Here is an 18,615-nt window from a genome sequence, read left to right as displayed (position 1 = left end):
ATTCCCATAGAGAGAGAGAGAGGGAGAGGGGGAGAGAATCTTAAACAGGCTGTGAGCACAGCTGATCTCACAACCCTTTGCCAAAATCAAGACTTGGCTGCTTAACCGACTTAGCCACCCAGTCCCCCCCAATATATATGTTTTTAAAGATTTGTTTATTTATTTATTTGAGAGAGAGAGGGAGGGTGAGAGCACGAGCGAGGAAGGAGCAGAGGGAGAGAGACAAGCAGACTCCACGCTGAGCACGGAGCCTTATGTGGGACTTGATCCCACAAAACCAAGATCATGACCTGAGCTGAAATCAAGAGTCAGATGCTAGGGACACCTGGGTGGCTCTGTGGGTTAAGCCTCCGCCTTCCGCTCAGGTCATGATCTAGGACCTAGGATCTAGGTCCTAGGATCAAGCCCCGCATCAGGCTCCTTGCTCAGGGGTGAGCCTGCTTCTCACTCAGCCCCTCTCCCTCTTGTGTGAGCGCACACGCACCCACTCTCTCAAGAAAATAAAATCTTAAAAAAATTGTTTCTGACATGAGGAGAAATAAGAGCTTAGCAGTTTATCCTAGAATGTGTTACAATTAGAAGTGTGCAGAATGACGGTAATTTAGGTCACATAAAGCTGCATAAATAAATAAAACAGGTTACAATCTAATTGGAAGATCGTTATTAGTAATCACAATTTTTTCTCTGTGTAATACGTCGGGCTTCATAAAAATAATTTGTATAACAAAATACTTCATGGTGAATTTTTTCCCAAGTTTTTATTTAAATTCCGGTTAGTGAAGGTGCAGCGTCGTCCTGGTGTCAGGAGAATTTAGCGATCCTTCTCTCCCATACGACGCCCCGGCTCATCCCCGCAGGCGCCATCCAGCCCATCCCCCGCCCGGCCGGCCTCCGCCCGCTCCCTCCGCCGTCGAGCCCCACGGAGAGCGGAGACGTCCTTTCGGGTGACCGGGTGACCGGGACAGTCCCTCCCGGGGAAGCCCCGGCGAGCGCCCCCGGGCCCGCCGTCTTCGCTGCCACCTACCGGCCGTGGTCGCAATAAGCACGCGAACCGGCCCTAAAATCAACGAGGACGACCTCTCGCGCTCGAGCGTCCGCTGTCAGAACGGCGAGCCGCGCGGGGCACCGGCGGCGCCAGCCTGGACGCAGACGCCGGTTCCTGCAGCCCGGAGCCCGCGGCGGGACGCTGCGGCCGGTCCCCACGCGCATTCGCTCCGCAGGCCTTGCACGCCGCCCCTCCAAGGAAGGAATGTATTTCTTCAAGGTCAAGGACACAGGATAAGCTCTCATCAGACCTCACACTGCAGCCTCCCAACGTTTAACAACGTCTGCTTCAGTCCCTACTGTCATGACGCCTCCCCGGCCGGTCTGTAGAGGGGCCGAGAAACGCGTGTGACACACACACGGACCGCGGCAGCCAAGCGGACGGCTACATTGTAGCACATGCCTGGGAAGAACACACGACAGTAACAATAAATGCGGAAGCCACCGTCCTACTCAAAAACCTGGGTGCATTTCAGCAACAAAGTTGAGTGGCAAAAAGCAAATCCAGGAAGACCAGCTTCTGTACCTTATTCTTCTGTTAAAAAAAAAAAAAAGGCAGAACTAAACATATTCTTATGTCGCATGCACACGTCTTTAATAGAATTACGTTTTAAAGTAACGATGAGCTAGGATTTGTGATGCTGGTTTTCTCCAGGTGAAGAAGCTGAGAGACGAGTTCTCAGGGACGCGTCTACGGAGATGCGAAGGTCATGGGATATTATCAATATCCCATTTCTGGGAGATGATAAGGGGTTCCTTTTTTTTTCAAAATAAATTAACAGTATGTAATTAAAGAGAAACATAACTGGACCAATTTATGAGAGTGTCAGTACAATTCTGCGACTTGCAAGTAAAATTATTAAAGGGAAAGAAATCGAGCATGTTAACAACTCATGTCTCTGGATATTGGAAGTATCCTTTTTATTTTTTTTTAATTTTTTTTAAAGATTTCATTTATTTATTTGACAGACAGAGATCACAGGCAGGCAGAGAGAGAGGAAGGGAAGCAGGCTCCCTGCTGAGCAGAGAGCCCGACGTGGGGCTCCATCCCAGGACCCCGGGATCATGACCCAAGCCGAAGGCAGAGGCCCCAACCCACTGAGCCACCCAGGCACCCCGGAAGTATCCTTTTTAAAAGCATTTTATTGTCCCTGTATTTTATAATTACCCCATGATGAATGTCTACATCTTAACAAAATTCAAACTGTTTTTCATGCTAACAATCTTTTTCTTTTTTAACCCATAACGGAGGCATGCACTATTCAGAAATCTGGAGAAAAGGAGGATGTGTGGCAGAGAGAGAAGGGGAGAAGCCAATTAGGAAAGAGGAAGCCAAGGGCACGTGGGGTTTCGAGGCCGAGGCCATGGTGTGAATGGCTAATTCCATCTCCGGCCGCAGGGTGGGACTTAGAGGAGTGAAGATGACCGCGTACTGACGGACCCAAATCACTGCAGAGTCTGGCAAGAGCTGTTTTAGTGACGCGGTGTGGGGAGAAGGCCCGAGTGGGCGGCTGAGAAAACAGCCTGGAAGAAGTGAAAACATGTGTGTCCTCACACCTGCGTTCTCCAACCTCGTGTCCCCTCTGCATGTTGAAAGACATGGGCTTTGGGCACTTTTTGACATGCCTGGATGAAGATATAGGAGATCTCCCTGTCCTATTTCTGCAATTTCCTGTGAACCTATAGTTATTTCAAAAACAGACAAAACAAAACTGTACTCGGGCGATTCCCAGCGTAAGAACCAATGACGAAGGGGCAGCTTCTGGAGAGTCTTAGAATTTAGAATGTCTTAGAATCCCTCTTTCAAAGGAGGGCAGGAGCCCACCCCCAGCCTTCGGATTCAGTAGGTTTGGGCCTGATTGTTATTTAATTTCTTTTTAAAAAGATTTTATTTTTACATTTAAGAGAGAGATAGGAGTGGGGGGTACAGAGGGAGAAGCAGACACCCCGCTGAGCAGGGAGCTCAATACAGGGTTCGATCCCGATCCCTGGACTCCAGGATCATGACCCGCGCTGAAGGCAGTCACCCAACCGCGTGAGCCACCCAGGCGCCCTGCTGTTTAACTTCTAACACGGATCACAGCCATGTGGACGCAGCTGGTGGAGGACCACACCCAGAGGTTAGGAAAGGTTGCTCATCCCTGACCCACTCCCCGCCTTCCCAAATCCCAATCGGGTCCTGGAGGCATGGAGATACCCGAGGGGCCGGGGGAAGCGGATCTCTGGGAATACAGAGGAATGTTCATCCTCTTTTCGTCCTCCACACGCTAGGATCTCCCGGGAGACCTGTAACGCTCCCAGTGCCTGGGCCACACCCCACACCAGCCAAATCCTTCTCTCTGGGTGTGGCCCCCACGCGCAGGTGGGGTTTTTTGGTTTTTTGTGGGGTTTCTTTGTGTGGTTTTTGTTTTTGTATTTTTTGAAGTTGGCTCCAGCTTGCTGCCAGATTGGGAAACTGGACTGCAAAGAACCTTTGGGTGAGGCTCACTGGCGGGCGTCCCTATGATTAAGATACACGAGCAGGGCGTCCCAGGAAGATGTTTTCTAGGTCTGGTGAAGGAAATCAGGCTTCATTGCCAAGCGGAGAACGGCCTCATGGACTCTGCTCCAAGACTGCTCAGGGCCTCAAGTCTGGAGGAGACTCGAGTCTGCACACGTACACTGGGTTGTGTACTGGGCACCCGCCCCAGGGAAGGACCTTAAACCCTCCTCCCTGGAAACGGGACTTTTGTAAATGGACCCCATGTAGGAAGGGACAGACTCAGAGCCCTGAAGGTTACTGGACCCAAAATCTGCTTTTCTCAAAATTTCCCAAGAGCAGAAGCATCCATATCCCTTGGAGATTTCTTAAAAGTGCAGATTCTCGGGACGTCAAAAACAAGAAGACCAGAGAAACTCACTACCAAGGAGTTTGAGTTTAAGGAAGCAGAAAGAGTGGGATCCTGACGGTGGGGGAGGGGGCGTGGAGACACAGGATATTACAGGGAAAGCAAGGAAATCACTCAAGTACCAGCCTTTGAGCGTTAATAAACCAGTAGACAGATGTGCCATCCTAACACACAAGGTTAATAGAGGAAATGCTGTGGGACACAGGGGGTTGTGAAAACGATTCTGAAACTCAAGTTCCTTGAAATGCAGGTTCCCAGGCCCCGCCCCAGAGCGGAGCGTGGGCCGTTCACCTGCAGCTTCACAGAGCCTCCAGGCGATGTCTGTGTCCCTCAGTTAAGGCGACCTACTAACCAGTGGCTCCAGACGCTTCCGGAGTCCCTGTGGGAAATGACAGGTCACCCAACTTAGCAACGACTCAGGGTGCAGAACACAAAGTGGTTCGGACAGGCAGAGCACGAAGGATTTTAGGGCAGAGGAACTGCTCAGCGCGAGACCCTCACGGTGGGTCCCCGTCCTGCGTCTGTCTAAACCCAGGGAAGGGGCAACACTGAGTGACCCCTCAACCCTAGGCTTGGGGGACAATGACATCAGCAGGGCCTCATCACTTTTGGCCTGGGGGTGCCGATGGTAAGGGAGGACGTGTTTGTGTGGGGAAGGGGCGGAGGGGTCCTCTGGGAAAATCTGGACTTCTGCTGTTTTGTGAATCTGAAGCTGCTCTAAAAAAATGTCTTTTTTTTTAAGTTGCTCAGGAATACAATAAATAAATCAGAATGTGTCTATACTTAAAACGGGTCCGTCTGAAATTCAAACTTCACTGGGTATCTCCTATTTAATCTGGCCACTCGGGGCACCTGGGGGGCTCAGTCGTTGGGCGTCTGCCTTCAGCTCAGGTCATGATCCCGGGGTCCTACGATCGAGCCCCGTACTGGGCTCTCTGCTCAGCAGGAAGCCTGCTTCTCCCTCTCTGACTCTCCCTGCTTGTGTTCCCTCTCTCGCTGTGTCTCTGTCAAATAAATAAAATCTTAAAAAAAAAAAAAATCTGGCCACCTGACTTGGACCATCCCACCTTATAAGGAAATAAAGGATAACAGGAAGACAATCTGCAGCCATGATTTTATTAGGAAATGTCGAAAATAAGACTGGCCTTCATTGAGAGAATAGCAACATAAACCAAAAAGCTCACGACAATGGGACACGATGAGACTGATGAGACTTTGGAAAATGAAAACCAATAGGGAAGACGTCATCATTCCAAGATCCTCATAATTAACATTCACGGGACAGCTGCTGTGTTCCGGAAACCTTGTAAGTGCTCGAGATGTCCTGTCATTTTTCCAAAATTGGGGACAAATCACCCTTAACCTCCTTCTCAGGGCAGAAGGGACTTGGACCCGGTCGCCTTGTCTGCGGAAGCATCAGGAAGTCACTTCGCGTGGGTTTTTTGGTGGCGTTTGAAAGTTCCCAACTGACGAAAGGCGCCGTGGCACTCGGGACACGTGTAGGGTTTCAACCCAGAGTGGGTGCGAAGGTGGACGTTGAGGTTCCCCTTGTGGCTGAAAGCTTTCCCGCAGTCCGCACACGCGTAAGGCTTCTCCTTGGTGTGGACCCGGCGGTGGCTCCGAAGGGTGGAGTCATGGGTGAAGGTCTGGTGGCAGAGCTCACAGGAGTAGGGCTTCTCCCCTGTGTGGATTCGCTGGTGCACGCGGAGGTCCGAAGGCTGCGTGAACGCCCCCGCGCAGACATCGCATCTGAACGGCCTCTCTCCCGTGTGTGTCCTCCAGTGAACGCGAAACTGAGATTTGTAACGAAACCCTCTCTTACAGATGCTGCACACGGTTGGTGTCTGTCCTGTTGGTGTCTGTCCCGTGGCTTTTACCCCAACAGGATGGACTGAGCTGGACGCAGGTTGAGCTGAGACTTCTCCTTTGTCCAAATACGGGGTCCCTCCTTGAGGTACTTCTTTGGAAATGGAGGTGTTGTCCAGTTTTCTTCTTTTGGGATTTCTTGGGCTTTTCTGAGAATCTCTTCTGTTCCCACTCCGAGGGGAAGTTTGTCCCTCTGAAACGTGGGCGGAGGGTCTGTCGGCATGCACGTCTGTAATATGGGCTCCTTCTTGGAGATTCTTTCCACCCTTTGCCTTCATGGAATCTGTTGAAAGAAAGATTAACACACAACACTTAACAAAGAGCGTTTTCTATGATACAACCTCCTTTGGACCAAAGGCCGCTGTGGGTTGAGAACTTCCCATCAACCAATGGACCTGGGATAGGGTTGTACATAGGACACTGAGGACAGTCAGGGATGGAGAGGATTGGTATTTCAGGGTTCCCTTCCCCCAAGAGATGTCAGTGCTGGATCCCCACCCCCACTTCCCAGCTGAAGAATAGTCACTAACTCCTCTGAATTCCCAGTTTCCAGGCTCACCAGGACTTTCCAGAAGCTGAGGCTCTTGGAATTTCAGTATTGTTCTCTCTTCCGGATCTTCCATCAGATTCTCCTTCAGGTTCCCCTTGGGTCTCCGACTGTCCTGTACACCTTTTCCAGGAATGGTCTCCAGTAGGAGAACGTTCTGTGCCTGGCAATGGGCAAACAGGTGTAGTTACCAACGTGCCTAACTTGGGGCGTGGGAAGCTCTTGTCTCCACTTTCCCTATCCTGCCCACTGCCCTAATCTGAGACACCAACTCTCTCAACATGACAGTGTTGTGGATGTGCCCACACTTCCTTTGGGCCACTCATCACTCCCCGTCATCAATCAGTACCCAATCATGTCCATAGGTCACAGCCCTTATGCTTAATTCTCTAAGCACTCCTCAGGTCACCTGGTTTCCTCTGGCCAACTCAGGAAGCAAGGTGGCTCTGGGTCCAGGTGTCGCTGCTTATCACCACTGATATTTTGTGGGATGACTCCCTGTTTGGGGCTCTCCTGTGCATTGTGGAATAACTGATCATAGCGGCATTCCTGGGTTCCGCCCACTCGATGCAATCGCATCCTCCAACCCCACCTGCATTCTGACAACTGAAACGGTCTTGGGACATTTGCAAAAGTGTTCTAGAGGCAAAACGACTCCAGGTGAGAACCACTCCCTTAGGCAGAGGGACAAAGGCTGAGGAGTCTTCCTTCTCCACAGAGGCTCAGAGATGTCTACAGGCTCGCTGCATCCATGCGGATTCCATGGGCCAATGGGTGCACTTCTGTGCTCTGCCACTGTCCCAGTTATTCCGCAGCTACACCCACCACGGCTTCTAGTACCTTCTGCCACAGTTCCCTCGAGATCGGGAAGGGCCTCGCACTCACCTGCCCAGCTGATGGCTCGTCGACTCCTGGCAGATTCTGCAGCTCTCTGCTGACCTTCTCGCTGTCCTCTGGACGTGTCTCACTCATGGAAGATGGGGGCTTCTTGGACAAGTCCGCCACAAGGTCCATGTCACTGACCTCCGCTCCAGCCATCTGAGCATCTGAACTTTGTACAAGAAATTCCTGTCCTTGTAAGGTGACTATGGTCTGTGGGGGCAAGAGTCAACCAAGATCAGACTCACTCGAACCAGAACGGAGCTCTGAGCTCCCTTGATAAAGCTACCGCACACTCATACTTTGTTGGAATTACTGGTTTCAAAGGCAGCCTCCCAAGGTGGTGGGGGACTTACCCACCGCCCTCTTGTGTTGGACAACCACCGGCCTACCCACAATATCTAATCAACATCAACACCTCCCCATGTCCCACCACCACTCAGCTAATACTCAGCCCTCACGAGTCATCCTAAGGCACGCCTTGTCCACTCCTGACTTCGGCACTCAAGGTGGAGCACAGTGAGAAATCAACACCAGGCCCTGGTGAGACGTCACACGTGTGGCTTACATCTCAACTTGGCCGGTCTTAAGAATCCCCTTTATCTGTCATTCCAGATGACCATCTTCCAGTTCCCATGGCTATTTTCCCACCACCTTGTCAAAAGCTTATAATTCCCGTTCTCCACTCACCCCTGGAGAATTTCATCACCTCCCAGAGTGCTCAGGGCAAGGAGGACTGCCATGTTTGATCTAATTCCCTCCTGTCCACTTACAAGATTACCTACAGAGCTCATCTCCCCATGGCTGGTGCTACACCGGGTCCCATTCCCCTCCTAGATCCTTCGGACCCTTGTTTTTTCTACAAAGCGTACAGGTGCACGCCAACCACCATGATGGAAAATGTTCCCATTGTAAGGTCTTAACCTGGTCTGGAGAGTCTTACCTGTGAGCTGGAGGGACATCCAGCAACCACCAGAGATTTTTTGTTTTTGACTTTCCCAACTGGGGGTGGTTGCCGTTGACATCAAGGATGGCGCTAACACTATGATGCCCAGGAAAGCCCCAAGGTTGGTCCATCCCAGTATCACTAGTAGATTTGAGAGACCCTCATGGAGTCAAAGGCCTGCTGTCCCAGCCCCCTTCCTTCCTCAGCGTCATGCCAGGACTCTAGTTTCCGTGGCAACATAGCACACCAGGTACTTCACCCAAGTAGGACCACTTTTAAGAGGGTCTCTGGCGATGTCAAGAATTGCAAACGTAATGGACTAGACTGGTTTCTGGCTCCTTCCTCCTGGAGCCCCTGGAATGCCCCTTAGGCAGCTGCCCCCATCAGAGGTCGGACAGGGTGAGTGACAGTAAAGTTCATAGACTCCTGAAACCGACCAAATGCCAGTGACCTCCCTCTCCTCCCTGTCGTGACAGCCGGAAATGTCTCTAGACACTACCGAGTGTCTCCTGAGGGGCAAACCGTCTTCCCCGTGGGAACCACTGACCAAGAAGGCCCCCATGTCCTCTCTAGTCCAAGGGCACCTGCAGCCCCCACACCAGGTCCCCCTTCCCGTCAGGAAGGCCCTGCTCACCCAAGTCTTGGGGGTCTCGTTGCTTCTCAGCAGGTCCCTCAAGTCCTTGCAGCTCCGCACACCACTTTCCTTGACTAGGACCTGAAGCTCCGGGGGCATGGAGATCAGGAACTGCTCCAGCACCAGCGCATCCAGGATCTGCTCCTTGGTGTGAAGGTCTGGCCGCAGCCACAGGTAGCAGAGCTCACCGAGCCTCCTCAGGTCCTCAAGGGGGTCTGACGTCTCCGAGCCGGTGAAAGCCCTGAAGCTCAGGTGCCACGTCTCACAGTCGCCGTCTTGCATCCTGTTGCCTCGAGTCCTGTCGTGGGCTCCTTGCGACGGAATAGACTGCCGCAGATCTGTCTCCGGGCTGCCTTGGGGTTTATCTTGACCCCCTGAGAAGTTCTGGTCTGTAGCCATATAGACCGGAGAACTTTCCCGTATGACTCTGAAGACTTTCAAGAAGCTGGTGCCTAATTAAGAGCCACCTAAAGGGATTGACTCCAGTTTTCCTCAGCAACAGACGCACTGTTCGTTCAGAAGTCTTGGTGGGGGGGAATGAACCAGATTGGTTTAACTTCTTACCACCCCCTTCCCTCAAACCCTTCACCCCAACACTAACACCGTCCCCCACTCATACAGTATTTAATACCATGAAAAGTAACCCCACTATTATTTTTCCAATGTTCACATTTATAGTAAAAGGTGGTTTACATGTCTGAAGGGCCCCTAGATTCCGAGCTCTAAACATACAGAGGTGGGCTCAGTCTTCTCATCTGTAAGTTGGGACAATATCATCCTTGACTATAAATTATATATAACTACGTTATATATTATTATATATTATATAATATACGTTATATATTATATACGTTATATATTATATATATTATATAAAACTCCTATAATTAAGGGGCGCCTGGGCGGCTTGGTGTTTTAAGCCTCAGCCTTTGGCTCAGGTCATGATCTCAGGGTCCTGGGATCGAGCCCCGCATCCGGCTCTCTGCTCAGCAGGGAGCCTGCTTCCCCCCGCCCTCTCTGCCTGCTGCTGTGCCTACTTGTGATCTCTGTCTGTCAAATAAATAAATAAAATCTTTAAAAAAAAAAACCCTCCTATAATTGAATTTTAACGATGTCTTTCTATCTTTCCACCAGGACAACCTACAAGGCAAAACTGTATTAGTTGAAATTCTGCAGAATACAGAAAAATATTTACAACCTGAGAATTTCATGTGGTGTGGGAACATCAGAAGTATTAATCTAAGATTGTCCCCTGACACATTTCCTTGTTGGTCCCGGGATATTGCTTTGTTCCAGGAAGGGGATTCGAAAGAACCCTAACAGGATTAACAAATATTCCTTACTGTCGTGAGATACACACAACACAAAACTCACCATTTCAACGCTTTTAAAACGCACAAGTTTGCGGCACTATCACGTTTGCAATGCTTTACAACATTCATCTGTGTCTGGTTCCAGAACTCACTCATCCCCCGCCCAAAGGAAACTCTGTCCCTCCCGCTTCCCTGGCCACACCCACCCCCAGAGGATCCGTTAATCTCTTCTCCCTCTCTATGGGTTAAACACTTAATCTCATCCAAGAAAATGGATTAAAAATCCAATGCTCTTTGAAATTTTCAAAGGCCAAGGGTCAACCTGAGGACGGTGTGGAAGACTGGGGGTACTCGGCAGGGCACTGAGAGCCACATGGTCCCCAGATAGAGAGAGGGGCTTTTTTTTTTTTAAGATTTTATTTATTTATTTATTTGACAGACAGAGATCACAAGCAGGCAGAGAGGCAGGCAGAGGGAGAGGGGGAAGCAGGCTCCCCGCTGAGCAGAGAGCCCGATGCGGGGCTCGATCCCAGGACCCTGGAATCATGACTTGAACCAAAGGCAGAGGCTTTAACCCACTGAGCCACCCAGGCGCCCCAAGAGAGGGGCTTTAATCATGGCTGGGCTAGTAGGTTGATAAAAGAAAAAGGTCCATACTCAGAGGTTTGATTTTTACCCCATGGACAGCAAACACCCAGCGATGTGTTTTTAAGCAACGGTGTGGGTCGTTCAGAAACCTCAGGAGAAGCATGTACCACACAGAATTCAAGGCGAACACATTTGCCTAAAACCCGTAATAGTCAACCTTTGTCCCTGCTTCAGCTCCCTGGGGAAGCCCGATCAGCTCAGCGCTGATTCGATCCCATGTTGTAGCTTTAATTAACTGTTAGGCAAGTCCGCCAGCTCTCAGAAGACCGTCATCCTTCTCCATAACACGGACGAGAAAACCCAGCTCTTACCCTGTCTGAGGGTAAACTACGAGGATGCTGAGAGGACATGCCTGGCACATCTTTACGCAGTGGAGTGACCAACATTTGGAGCCGTGATTCTCAACCAAGGGTGACTTGCCCTACTCCTCTGGCACCTTGGGACACTGGGTGACATCTGGAGGCATTTTCGGTCGTCGCAACCGGGGCATGGGGGAGGCGGGCGGCGGGGGGACACAGCTAAACACCCTGAGTGCACGGGACAGCCCCAACTCCCCTCCCCAAAACAAAACAACAACAACAACAAAATCACCTGGCCAAAAATACCATCCGAGGCTGAAAAACCCTGGTTCAAAGTACAAACCTCACATACCGGGGGTCAAATCACACCACAACCATTCAGAGTTAATTATGGGGTATATATAGGACAACTCTTGCTTTCACAAGACCTCGGAGCAAATGTGTAGTGGATGCAGACCCAAATCCTCCTGGGACCAACCTCCATCCATGTCCCAGGTTCCCAGCACCCTCGGACACCCCCACCCGGTGACTTGCCTCGTTCCCGTGTCTTTGTGCCTTCCTGCCTCGAGCCTCCTCGCAGCTAGGACTGGCTCTCCCACAGCTCTGCGCTGAACACACAGCTGCTTATATAGGGCTAGAGAAAGCCCAGAATTCCAGTTACCTCAGCAGCCCAAAGATTAGTTTAAGGCCATGGAATGAACCACTTGAAGGTGGCTGTGTGGATTACATTTCCCACTGAAACTCCATCAAGAGGAAAAAAAAAAAAAAAAGGAATTGGGGCGCCTGGGTGGCCCAGTGGGTTAAGCCTCTGCCTTCAGCTCAGGTCATGATCTCAGGGTCCTTCGATGGAGCCCCACATCGGGGTCTCTGCTCAGCGGGGAGCCTGCTTCCCCCTCTCTTTCTACCTGCCTCTCTGCCTAGTTGTGATCTCTGTCAAATAAATAAATAAAATCTTTTAATTTAAAAAAAGGAATTTATTAAGTAAGTCTACTTGGAAACAATATTGGTTTTCCTGGTCTACTGAATTATTTATCCTATGCCTGAAGCGTTCAAAGGAGTCAGGGAATGTAGAGAGCAAGTTTTAAGCACTTTGGGTCAAGATTTTATTTAAAATGAGCTGACGAGGCAGGGCGTAGGAAGTAGGTGTTTAGAAAGCCAGAGGTTGCATTCAAGTAGAGAAAAGTATATCATACTGTTTCGCAGGCCGAGCGAGTGTTTCCTAAATGCCAAAGGCAACAGCAACCCGTCAAGCCAAGAACATGAACAGAGCTGGGAGGCTGATATCAAACCGGTGGTTCTATCCAGCTCAGGGACGCCTGAGGAGCTCAGTCGGTTAAGCATCTGCCTTCGGCTCAGATCATGATCCAGGGGTTCTGGGATCGAGCCCCAAGTTGGGTTCTCTGCTCAGTGGAGAGTCTGCTTCTCCCTCCTTTCTGCCTGCTGCTCCCCCTCTTGTGTGCTCTCTCTCTCTCTCTGTCAGACAAATAAATTATTTGAAAAAATAAAAAATAAAATCTTCAGAAAAAAATCTACTCAAGGAAAGCTCTGACATATTAATTCTAAGGTATTGAAAAGTGAAAAGTAATTATTGATACGTAAGAATATTCGTGATTTTTTAACTCTTTTATATTTTTCACTGTCTTGGGATTAATGCCTTCAAGCTTTGCTCAAACTGGGTTAAATCACCGATTTTATATACATCAATTTACCCTTTCATAAAAGCAGCAGAAACCAGACAGAAGCACGCAGACGCGGCTCTGCCTTCCTTCTCTTCCCGGGAGCGGAAGGTGGTTTTGAGGCTTCTCCGCGGACCTGCTTCTCCCCCTGAATTAGCTCTCGCAAATCCTGAAAAGCTATAACGGTGGGTCCGCACGCTACCGTGTGAAATTTAATCAGGGTTGGGCAGGTCTGGGTTACAGTTTTGGAAGCTCTCAGAGTCCATCAAATCATAACCAATCCATTCAGATCGTGAACTTCTTTGTGTTACATTTCAGAGGAATTGGAAGGCTCCTGGCTTTGCATGATTCTCGGAGCCCAAGGGAGTCTCTAAACCTGAGAGTCCTCGTAAGCACGATGGGGGCTTTCTGCCCACCCAGACTCGTCCCTTTCATCCTGAGATCAGCGCATGGGAGACCCGACACTAAATCTGATTCAGAACCCGACCTCTCGCCCCCTCACTGGTGCCTCTTCTAATCTCTCCGGGACGCGGACCTTTGCTGCTGCTTCTGCAGTGGTCCTTTCTGCCCTCCTGCTCTTAAGGGCTGCGTTCCCCATGGCCCTGGACCATGTGACCGGACCCCAGGCTTACACAGCAGTCCCCCTTTCAGAACCGACCCACGGTTTGCTGAACACGGGGAGGAGAAGCCTTGTCCTTTCTCAGCACCCAGAGGCCTTCAGCATCTGACCTGCGGATGCTCTCCTTCCTCAGCCCCTCCCCAGCAGCCTGGCGCGCTTCTGCTCTGGGAGTCTGACCCCTCGGCCATGCTCACGCTCCGCCGTCCGGAGCGCTCTGTCTGCCCCTACAGGGCTCCAACAGCATTGGCCCCGCAGATGCTCCGTGAGTACTGACACACAGATTAGACAGACAGACAGACAGGTCGTTCACAAATAGATGACACGTCCAGGATTCTGCACTTTCTTAAGATCTCATTTTTTCTGCGACTGTAAATGACCTCGTATGACCGAGAATGTGCTTTTCATGGGGATGAACATTTGCCGGGATAGAAAATGATAGATTTACCTTGTTTTCCTTCAGCTCCTGGAAGGTCCTTGTTACGCCGTCGTCCGCACCCAGTGTCGCCCCGGAGAGCCATGTGAGCCTTCCCGCAGAGGTGGTCTGGGTGTCTCTCTCTCTTCAGGCTTTTCTGAAATGCATTCTTTTGTGACCGGCTGTAGATTTTTCCTGTTCATCCTGAAGAACACCGCGGGTCCGAGAGCTCTTTCATCTGTAAACGTGGGAAAGTTATCTTCCTGATTTCTTACAAATATTTCTTCCTCCCCCTTCTCGTGCTCCCCTCAAGTAGGGCCTGGCCTCTTTGTACTTTCTCGCTTCTGGAAGCGTCTCCGATGCTTTGTTCCTCCTAATTTCCCTGTTGTGTCCGTTCTGCCGTACTCCCATCTGCCGTGTTCGTTCAGCTCCTGCATATTTTTCTTAACTAATATTCATTGCATTTAAAAATTTTTTACCTTCTGATTTCATGCTGCTGATTTGTGTTTATTTTTATTTCTATTCCTTGGACGTCAGTTCTAACACCCCATTTCTGAAAGTAGCTACAATCTAGCTCTTATATTCTTTGTTGACTTTTTACATTAGCTGTGTCATGGGGCGCCTGGGTGGCTCAGTGGGTTAAAGCCTCTGCCTTCGGCTCAGGCCATGATCTCAGGGTCCTGGGATCGAGCCCCGCATCGGGCTCTCTGCTCAGCGGGGAGCCTGCTTCCTCCTCTCTCTCTGCCTGCCTCTCTGCCTACTTGTGATCTCTCTCTGTCAAAATAAATAAATAAATAAAGTCTTTAAAAACTAAATAAATACATTAGCTGTGTCCTTGTTTGGCCCCACGAGTTAGTATCCTGAACGACAGGATAGCTTCTCAGTTCTGGCAATTCTGCCGCACCTCAGCAATGTGCAGAGACGTGTTTGCTCCTCTCAGCTGGGGAGAGGCTGCTCCTGCCGTCCTGTCCGTAGAGACCAGGGTACTGTTCAACACCCTGTAAGGCCCCACATAGTAATGATCCCGACCGAAACGTCCGCAGTGCCGAGGCTGAACGCCGGAAGAGGGGTATTGACTCTAGCGGATGAGCTGGCGAAGTCCTGTAAGCCAGAGACCGAACTTTTCCAGCCCCAGTGCCCTCAGTGGCAGATTAATCCAAATCGCACCCCCTTTGGTACAATCCTACCAAGTAAAACCTCAGATCTGGCCCCAAATTTAAGCCCCCTGTGGACACCAGAGTGAAAGGAAGCCCTTGCGACCCCTGAGGTTCTCAGCCAGCACTCACGGGGGAACAGGTGAGAGCAAATGAGCCCCCCAGGGCTTTGCCCCACCCTCGGATCATTTGGTCTGAATTACTTGGGTTAGGGTGGGGCTTCGCCAGGATATTTTTTTTGAGCACCAGGAGATATGGAATGTTATTCAGCCTTAAAAGGAAGAGAATCCCGTCACCTCCCAGGATGGGGCAGAAGCTTGAGGACGTTATGCTAAGTGAGATAATCTAGGCACAAAGGGGCAGATGTAGTGGCTGAAGACAGGAAGGGGACTGCGGTGGGGTCCTGCGGAGTGGCCTTTAACACAGGCAGAGTTTCAGATTTCAAGACGGAAAGCCCTCTCCAGTTGGTGGGATGGTTGCATAGCGTGACTGTCTTCTATGCCACTGAACTGGACATTGAAACGTGGCTTCGATGGTACATTCAGGGGCGTCTGTCTGGGTGGCTCGGTTGGCTATGGCATCTGATTCTTGGTCTCTGCTCAGGTCCTGACCTCAGGGTCCTGGGATCGAGCCCTAAGTCGGGCTCAGCAATCAGCGCAGGTCTGCTTCTCCCTCTCCCTCTGACCCTCCCTCTACCGGCACCCTCTCTCTAAAATAAATAAATAAACCTTAAAAAAAAATTTGGTAAATTTCATGTTACATGCATTTGTCACAATTTAAAGGTTTTTTTAAATTAAATTTTTTAATATTGTATTTTTAAGTAAGCTCTACGCCCAACGTGAGGCTCAAACTCACAACCCTGAGATCGAGAGTCACATGCTTCAGGGAAACTTGATTAAGGAGGGACCACAGCCCCTCTCCTTACTCACGTGGGTCCCTCCCCTGATCTCTGGGCGGGCAACAGTCTCCGCTCACTAGGGTTCAGTCATTCGTCAGCACGTGTGGAGGGTGATTTGCTCCTGGAAGGAAATCCCTCTCTTTTTCCAAGGACCCACCCCGCTTGCCCAGCCCCTGCCAGGGAGGTGTGGGGGCAGCTCTAGGGCTCTGGTCCAGCCTCCCCCTCACTCTGCACACAGCCTACAGCCTACAAAGCAAAGACCAGAGCAGGGAGTGGCCCTTGGTGGCCCTAGCTGTGCAGAGGGGGGAGGCAGCTGAGCTGTGCCCAGAGCCTGGGCAGAGCAGAGTCTCCTCCAGCATCAGCCCTCTCCTTCCCAAGCCGGGAGATGGAGTGAGCAGTGACGTCTAGCAACGGGACTCTGATGCCACAGTCGCTCTGGGGAGTGACCGGCATCCGGGACCGTCGGGTACCAGTGGCGCTCCAGGAAGGAAGCTGTTCTGGTTTACATCAGGGTATACAAGGACATGTGGATTGAAGATGAACGATGGGGATTCTCATGGTATGAATATATTGTGATATGAGCGCAGCGTAGAAGGCATTAGGACCAGCCCTCTGCAGGGCTCCAAGCCCCTATCAGTAGGGGCGAATTTCCAGCACGGGGACAGGACCCCTATCCTTTCTCTCTCACCTCCGTGCTCTCAGACTTATTATCTGTCCTGGGGCCACGAGGGCTGGCCTCAATATATCCTTTACTTATGCTTTTGTCCATTTCCAAAAGAAGGCTAGTTCCCCACCCCCAGCCACACCTCAGCCCCCAGGCCCAGGCATAGCCTGACTCTGGCTCTCCCCTATGGCAATACCCCCTTGCCTCCCAGCTCCTGAAATGTCTTCTCCCAGGAAAATTATCTCACCCTCAGCCTCCTCTGAATGTCCTTCAGGCATTCACCCTCCCTCCCTGGAGGGCTGAGCTCCTGCCTCTGACATTACTGTTACTGTAGTTCTGGGATACTTCCATGCCCCGTGCTCTTGGCCCCATGACATTCTCTCAACCCTCTGCCACACACTGTGTGAACCCATACCCGTGAATTTGTCACCCCAATAACCAAGTGCCTCCGCCATCTTTAACCCCACCTCACTTCCTGTTCTCTCCCTTGTCTCTGAACGTCATTGGGACCAGCAATCCATTGAGTCTCCAGAGCTCTGCCCTTAGACCCCTTCTCTCCTCTTCTCATCATCTAAGTACCGACGGTGCTCCAAATTATACACCCAGTCTGTCCCCTCCTCCGAGCTCCAGATCTGCACATCCAACTCCACGTCCCACCCCCAGCTGCATAACCAGTAGTTATCTCAAGCTCACCGGGTCTCAGATCGAACTCCTACCTGCCCCCTGCATGCTTCCCATAACCTTCAAGGGCGACCCCCTGCCTCCATTGCATAGACCAAAAAGTAGGGATTCATCCTCGACTGCTTTCTCAAATCCCACAGCAAGTCTGCTGGGGAGTCCTATCAGCTCTGCCTTGAACTACATCCAGAACGTGACTGGTTCTCATCACCATCCGGGATTATAGCATCCCAAGTGGTCCCTGTCCTCCCAAAGTTGGTTGGAGACTCCTTGCCCTCATCCCTGGTCCTGTCCACGTGCTGGAAATTCACCCCTACTGATGGGGGCTAGGAGCCCTGCAGAGGGCTGGACCCTGTGCCGCTGCTCTCAAACCTTGTCCCACCCTGCACCTGCTAACGCATTTGTTTGGTTTCTCCCTTCGTGAGATCCTCAAAGGCAGGCCTGGATCTTTTTTTTGTCCCTGAGGCTCGATGCTGCCACTGTCCTCCCATTCTGTGATTTAAAGTTGCTAATGGCAGGGCCCCTGGGTGGTTCAGTCGGTTAGGTGGCTGCCTTCAGCTCAGGTCATGATCCCAGGGTTCTGGGATTGAGTCCTGATTGGGGGGGGGGGTCCCTTGCTCAGCGGGGAGCCTGCTTCTCTCTCTGCCTGCCACTCCCCCTGCTTGTGATCTCTCTCTCCCTCTGACAAACAAATAAAATCTTTGAAGAAAAAAATAAAGTTGCTAAGGGGTTAAAATGAGATTTCTGATTAGATTGCCTATGGCCGGAGATCCAGGAATGTCAGAATCCCAGCACGGAGGTGGTCAGGCTTCCCTTCCTGACCCAGAGATGAAGCTTCGTGGCCCAAGATGGCAGAGCCCTCCTGCCAGCCCCACACCGCCTCCTTCTGGACCGTTCTGTGAACACAGGATAATGTCTCTCATTTGAGCTACTCCATGGTGGGGGATCCTTGTCACAGCAGCTTGGCCGTGATGAATGTCCCAGATAATAAGGCCAGAGCCCTGACTACCACGCAGGTTCTGGGTCAACCATCCCAGCTGACCCCAGCCTCCTACCCACAGTCATCGAGGCACCAGACATGTGACCCCCTAGATCGGTCCAAATACAAAAGGCATTAAGAGAGACCAAGGGATGCATCACTTGATGATAAAAAAATCCCTCCAGAAATTTGCAAAACTTATAAACTTATATGAGGATGAAACAAGGCTTCAAAATATGTAAAAGTTTGAAAACGAATGAACTAATGAACAGGGAGTAGGTCAGGGACCCAGAGACGGACAGAGGGCAGAAACCAGAATTGCATGAGGCCTTCTCGTGAGAGAATCCGAGGTCCACCACCTCCAACAGGAGAGTCTCCAAACCCCACAGCTGACGCTCTCAGCCGCGACCTGGCCGCCGGCCGCCGCCACCAATTCCCGTGCTGACACAAGAAATCATGGACCATTTGCAG

The 18,615-nt window shown here is 51.0% G+C and overlaps 1 protein-coding gene across 1 annotated transcript; it reads right to left on the bottom strand.

The window, feature by feature from the left end:
• Positions 1-5,074: 5,074 nt before the first annotated feature.
• Positions 5,075-9,563, bottom strand: LOC111139547 (zinc finger and SCAN domain containing 5B). Its single transcript, XM_022491855.1, has 4 exons — positions 8,805-9,563; positions 7,231-7,437; positions 6,358-6,508; positions 5,075-6,081 (listed from the first exon to the last, which is right to left on the bottom strand). Exons 1-4 carry the CDS (start codon positions 9,201-9,203, stop codon positions 5,357-5,359), a joined length of 1,482 nt encoding a protein of 493 aa, XP_022347563.1. The 5' UTR covers positions 9,204-9,563; the 3' UTR covers positions 5,075-5,356.
• Between the last annotated feature and the right edge of the window lie 9,052 nt (positions 9,564-18,615).

This window comes from Enhydra lutris, unplaced genomic scaffold, assembly GCF_002288905.1.
Source record: "Enhydra lutris kenyoni isolate GAN:26980312 unplaced genomic scaffold, ASM228890v2 scaffoldscaffold111, whole genome shotgun sequence".
Taxonomy (NCBI): domain Eukaryota; kingdom Metazoa; phylum Chordata; class Mammalia; order Carnivora; family Mustelidae; genus Enhydra; species Enhydra lutris.
This window is presented reverse-complemented; position numbering and strand designations above follow the sequence as displayed.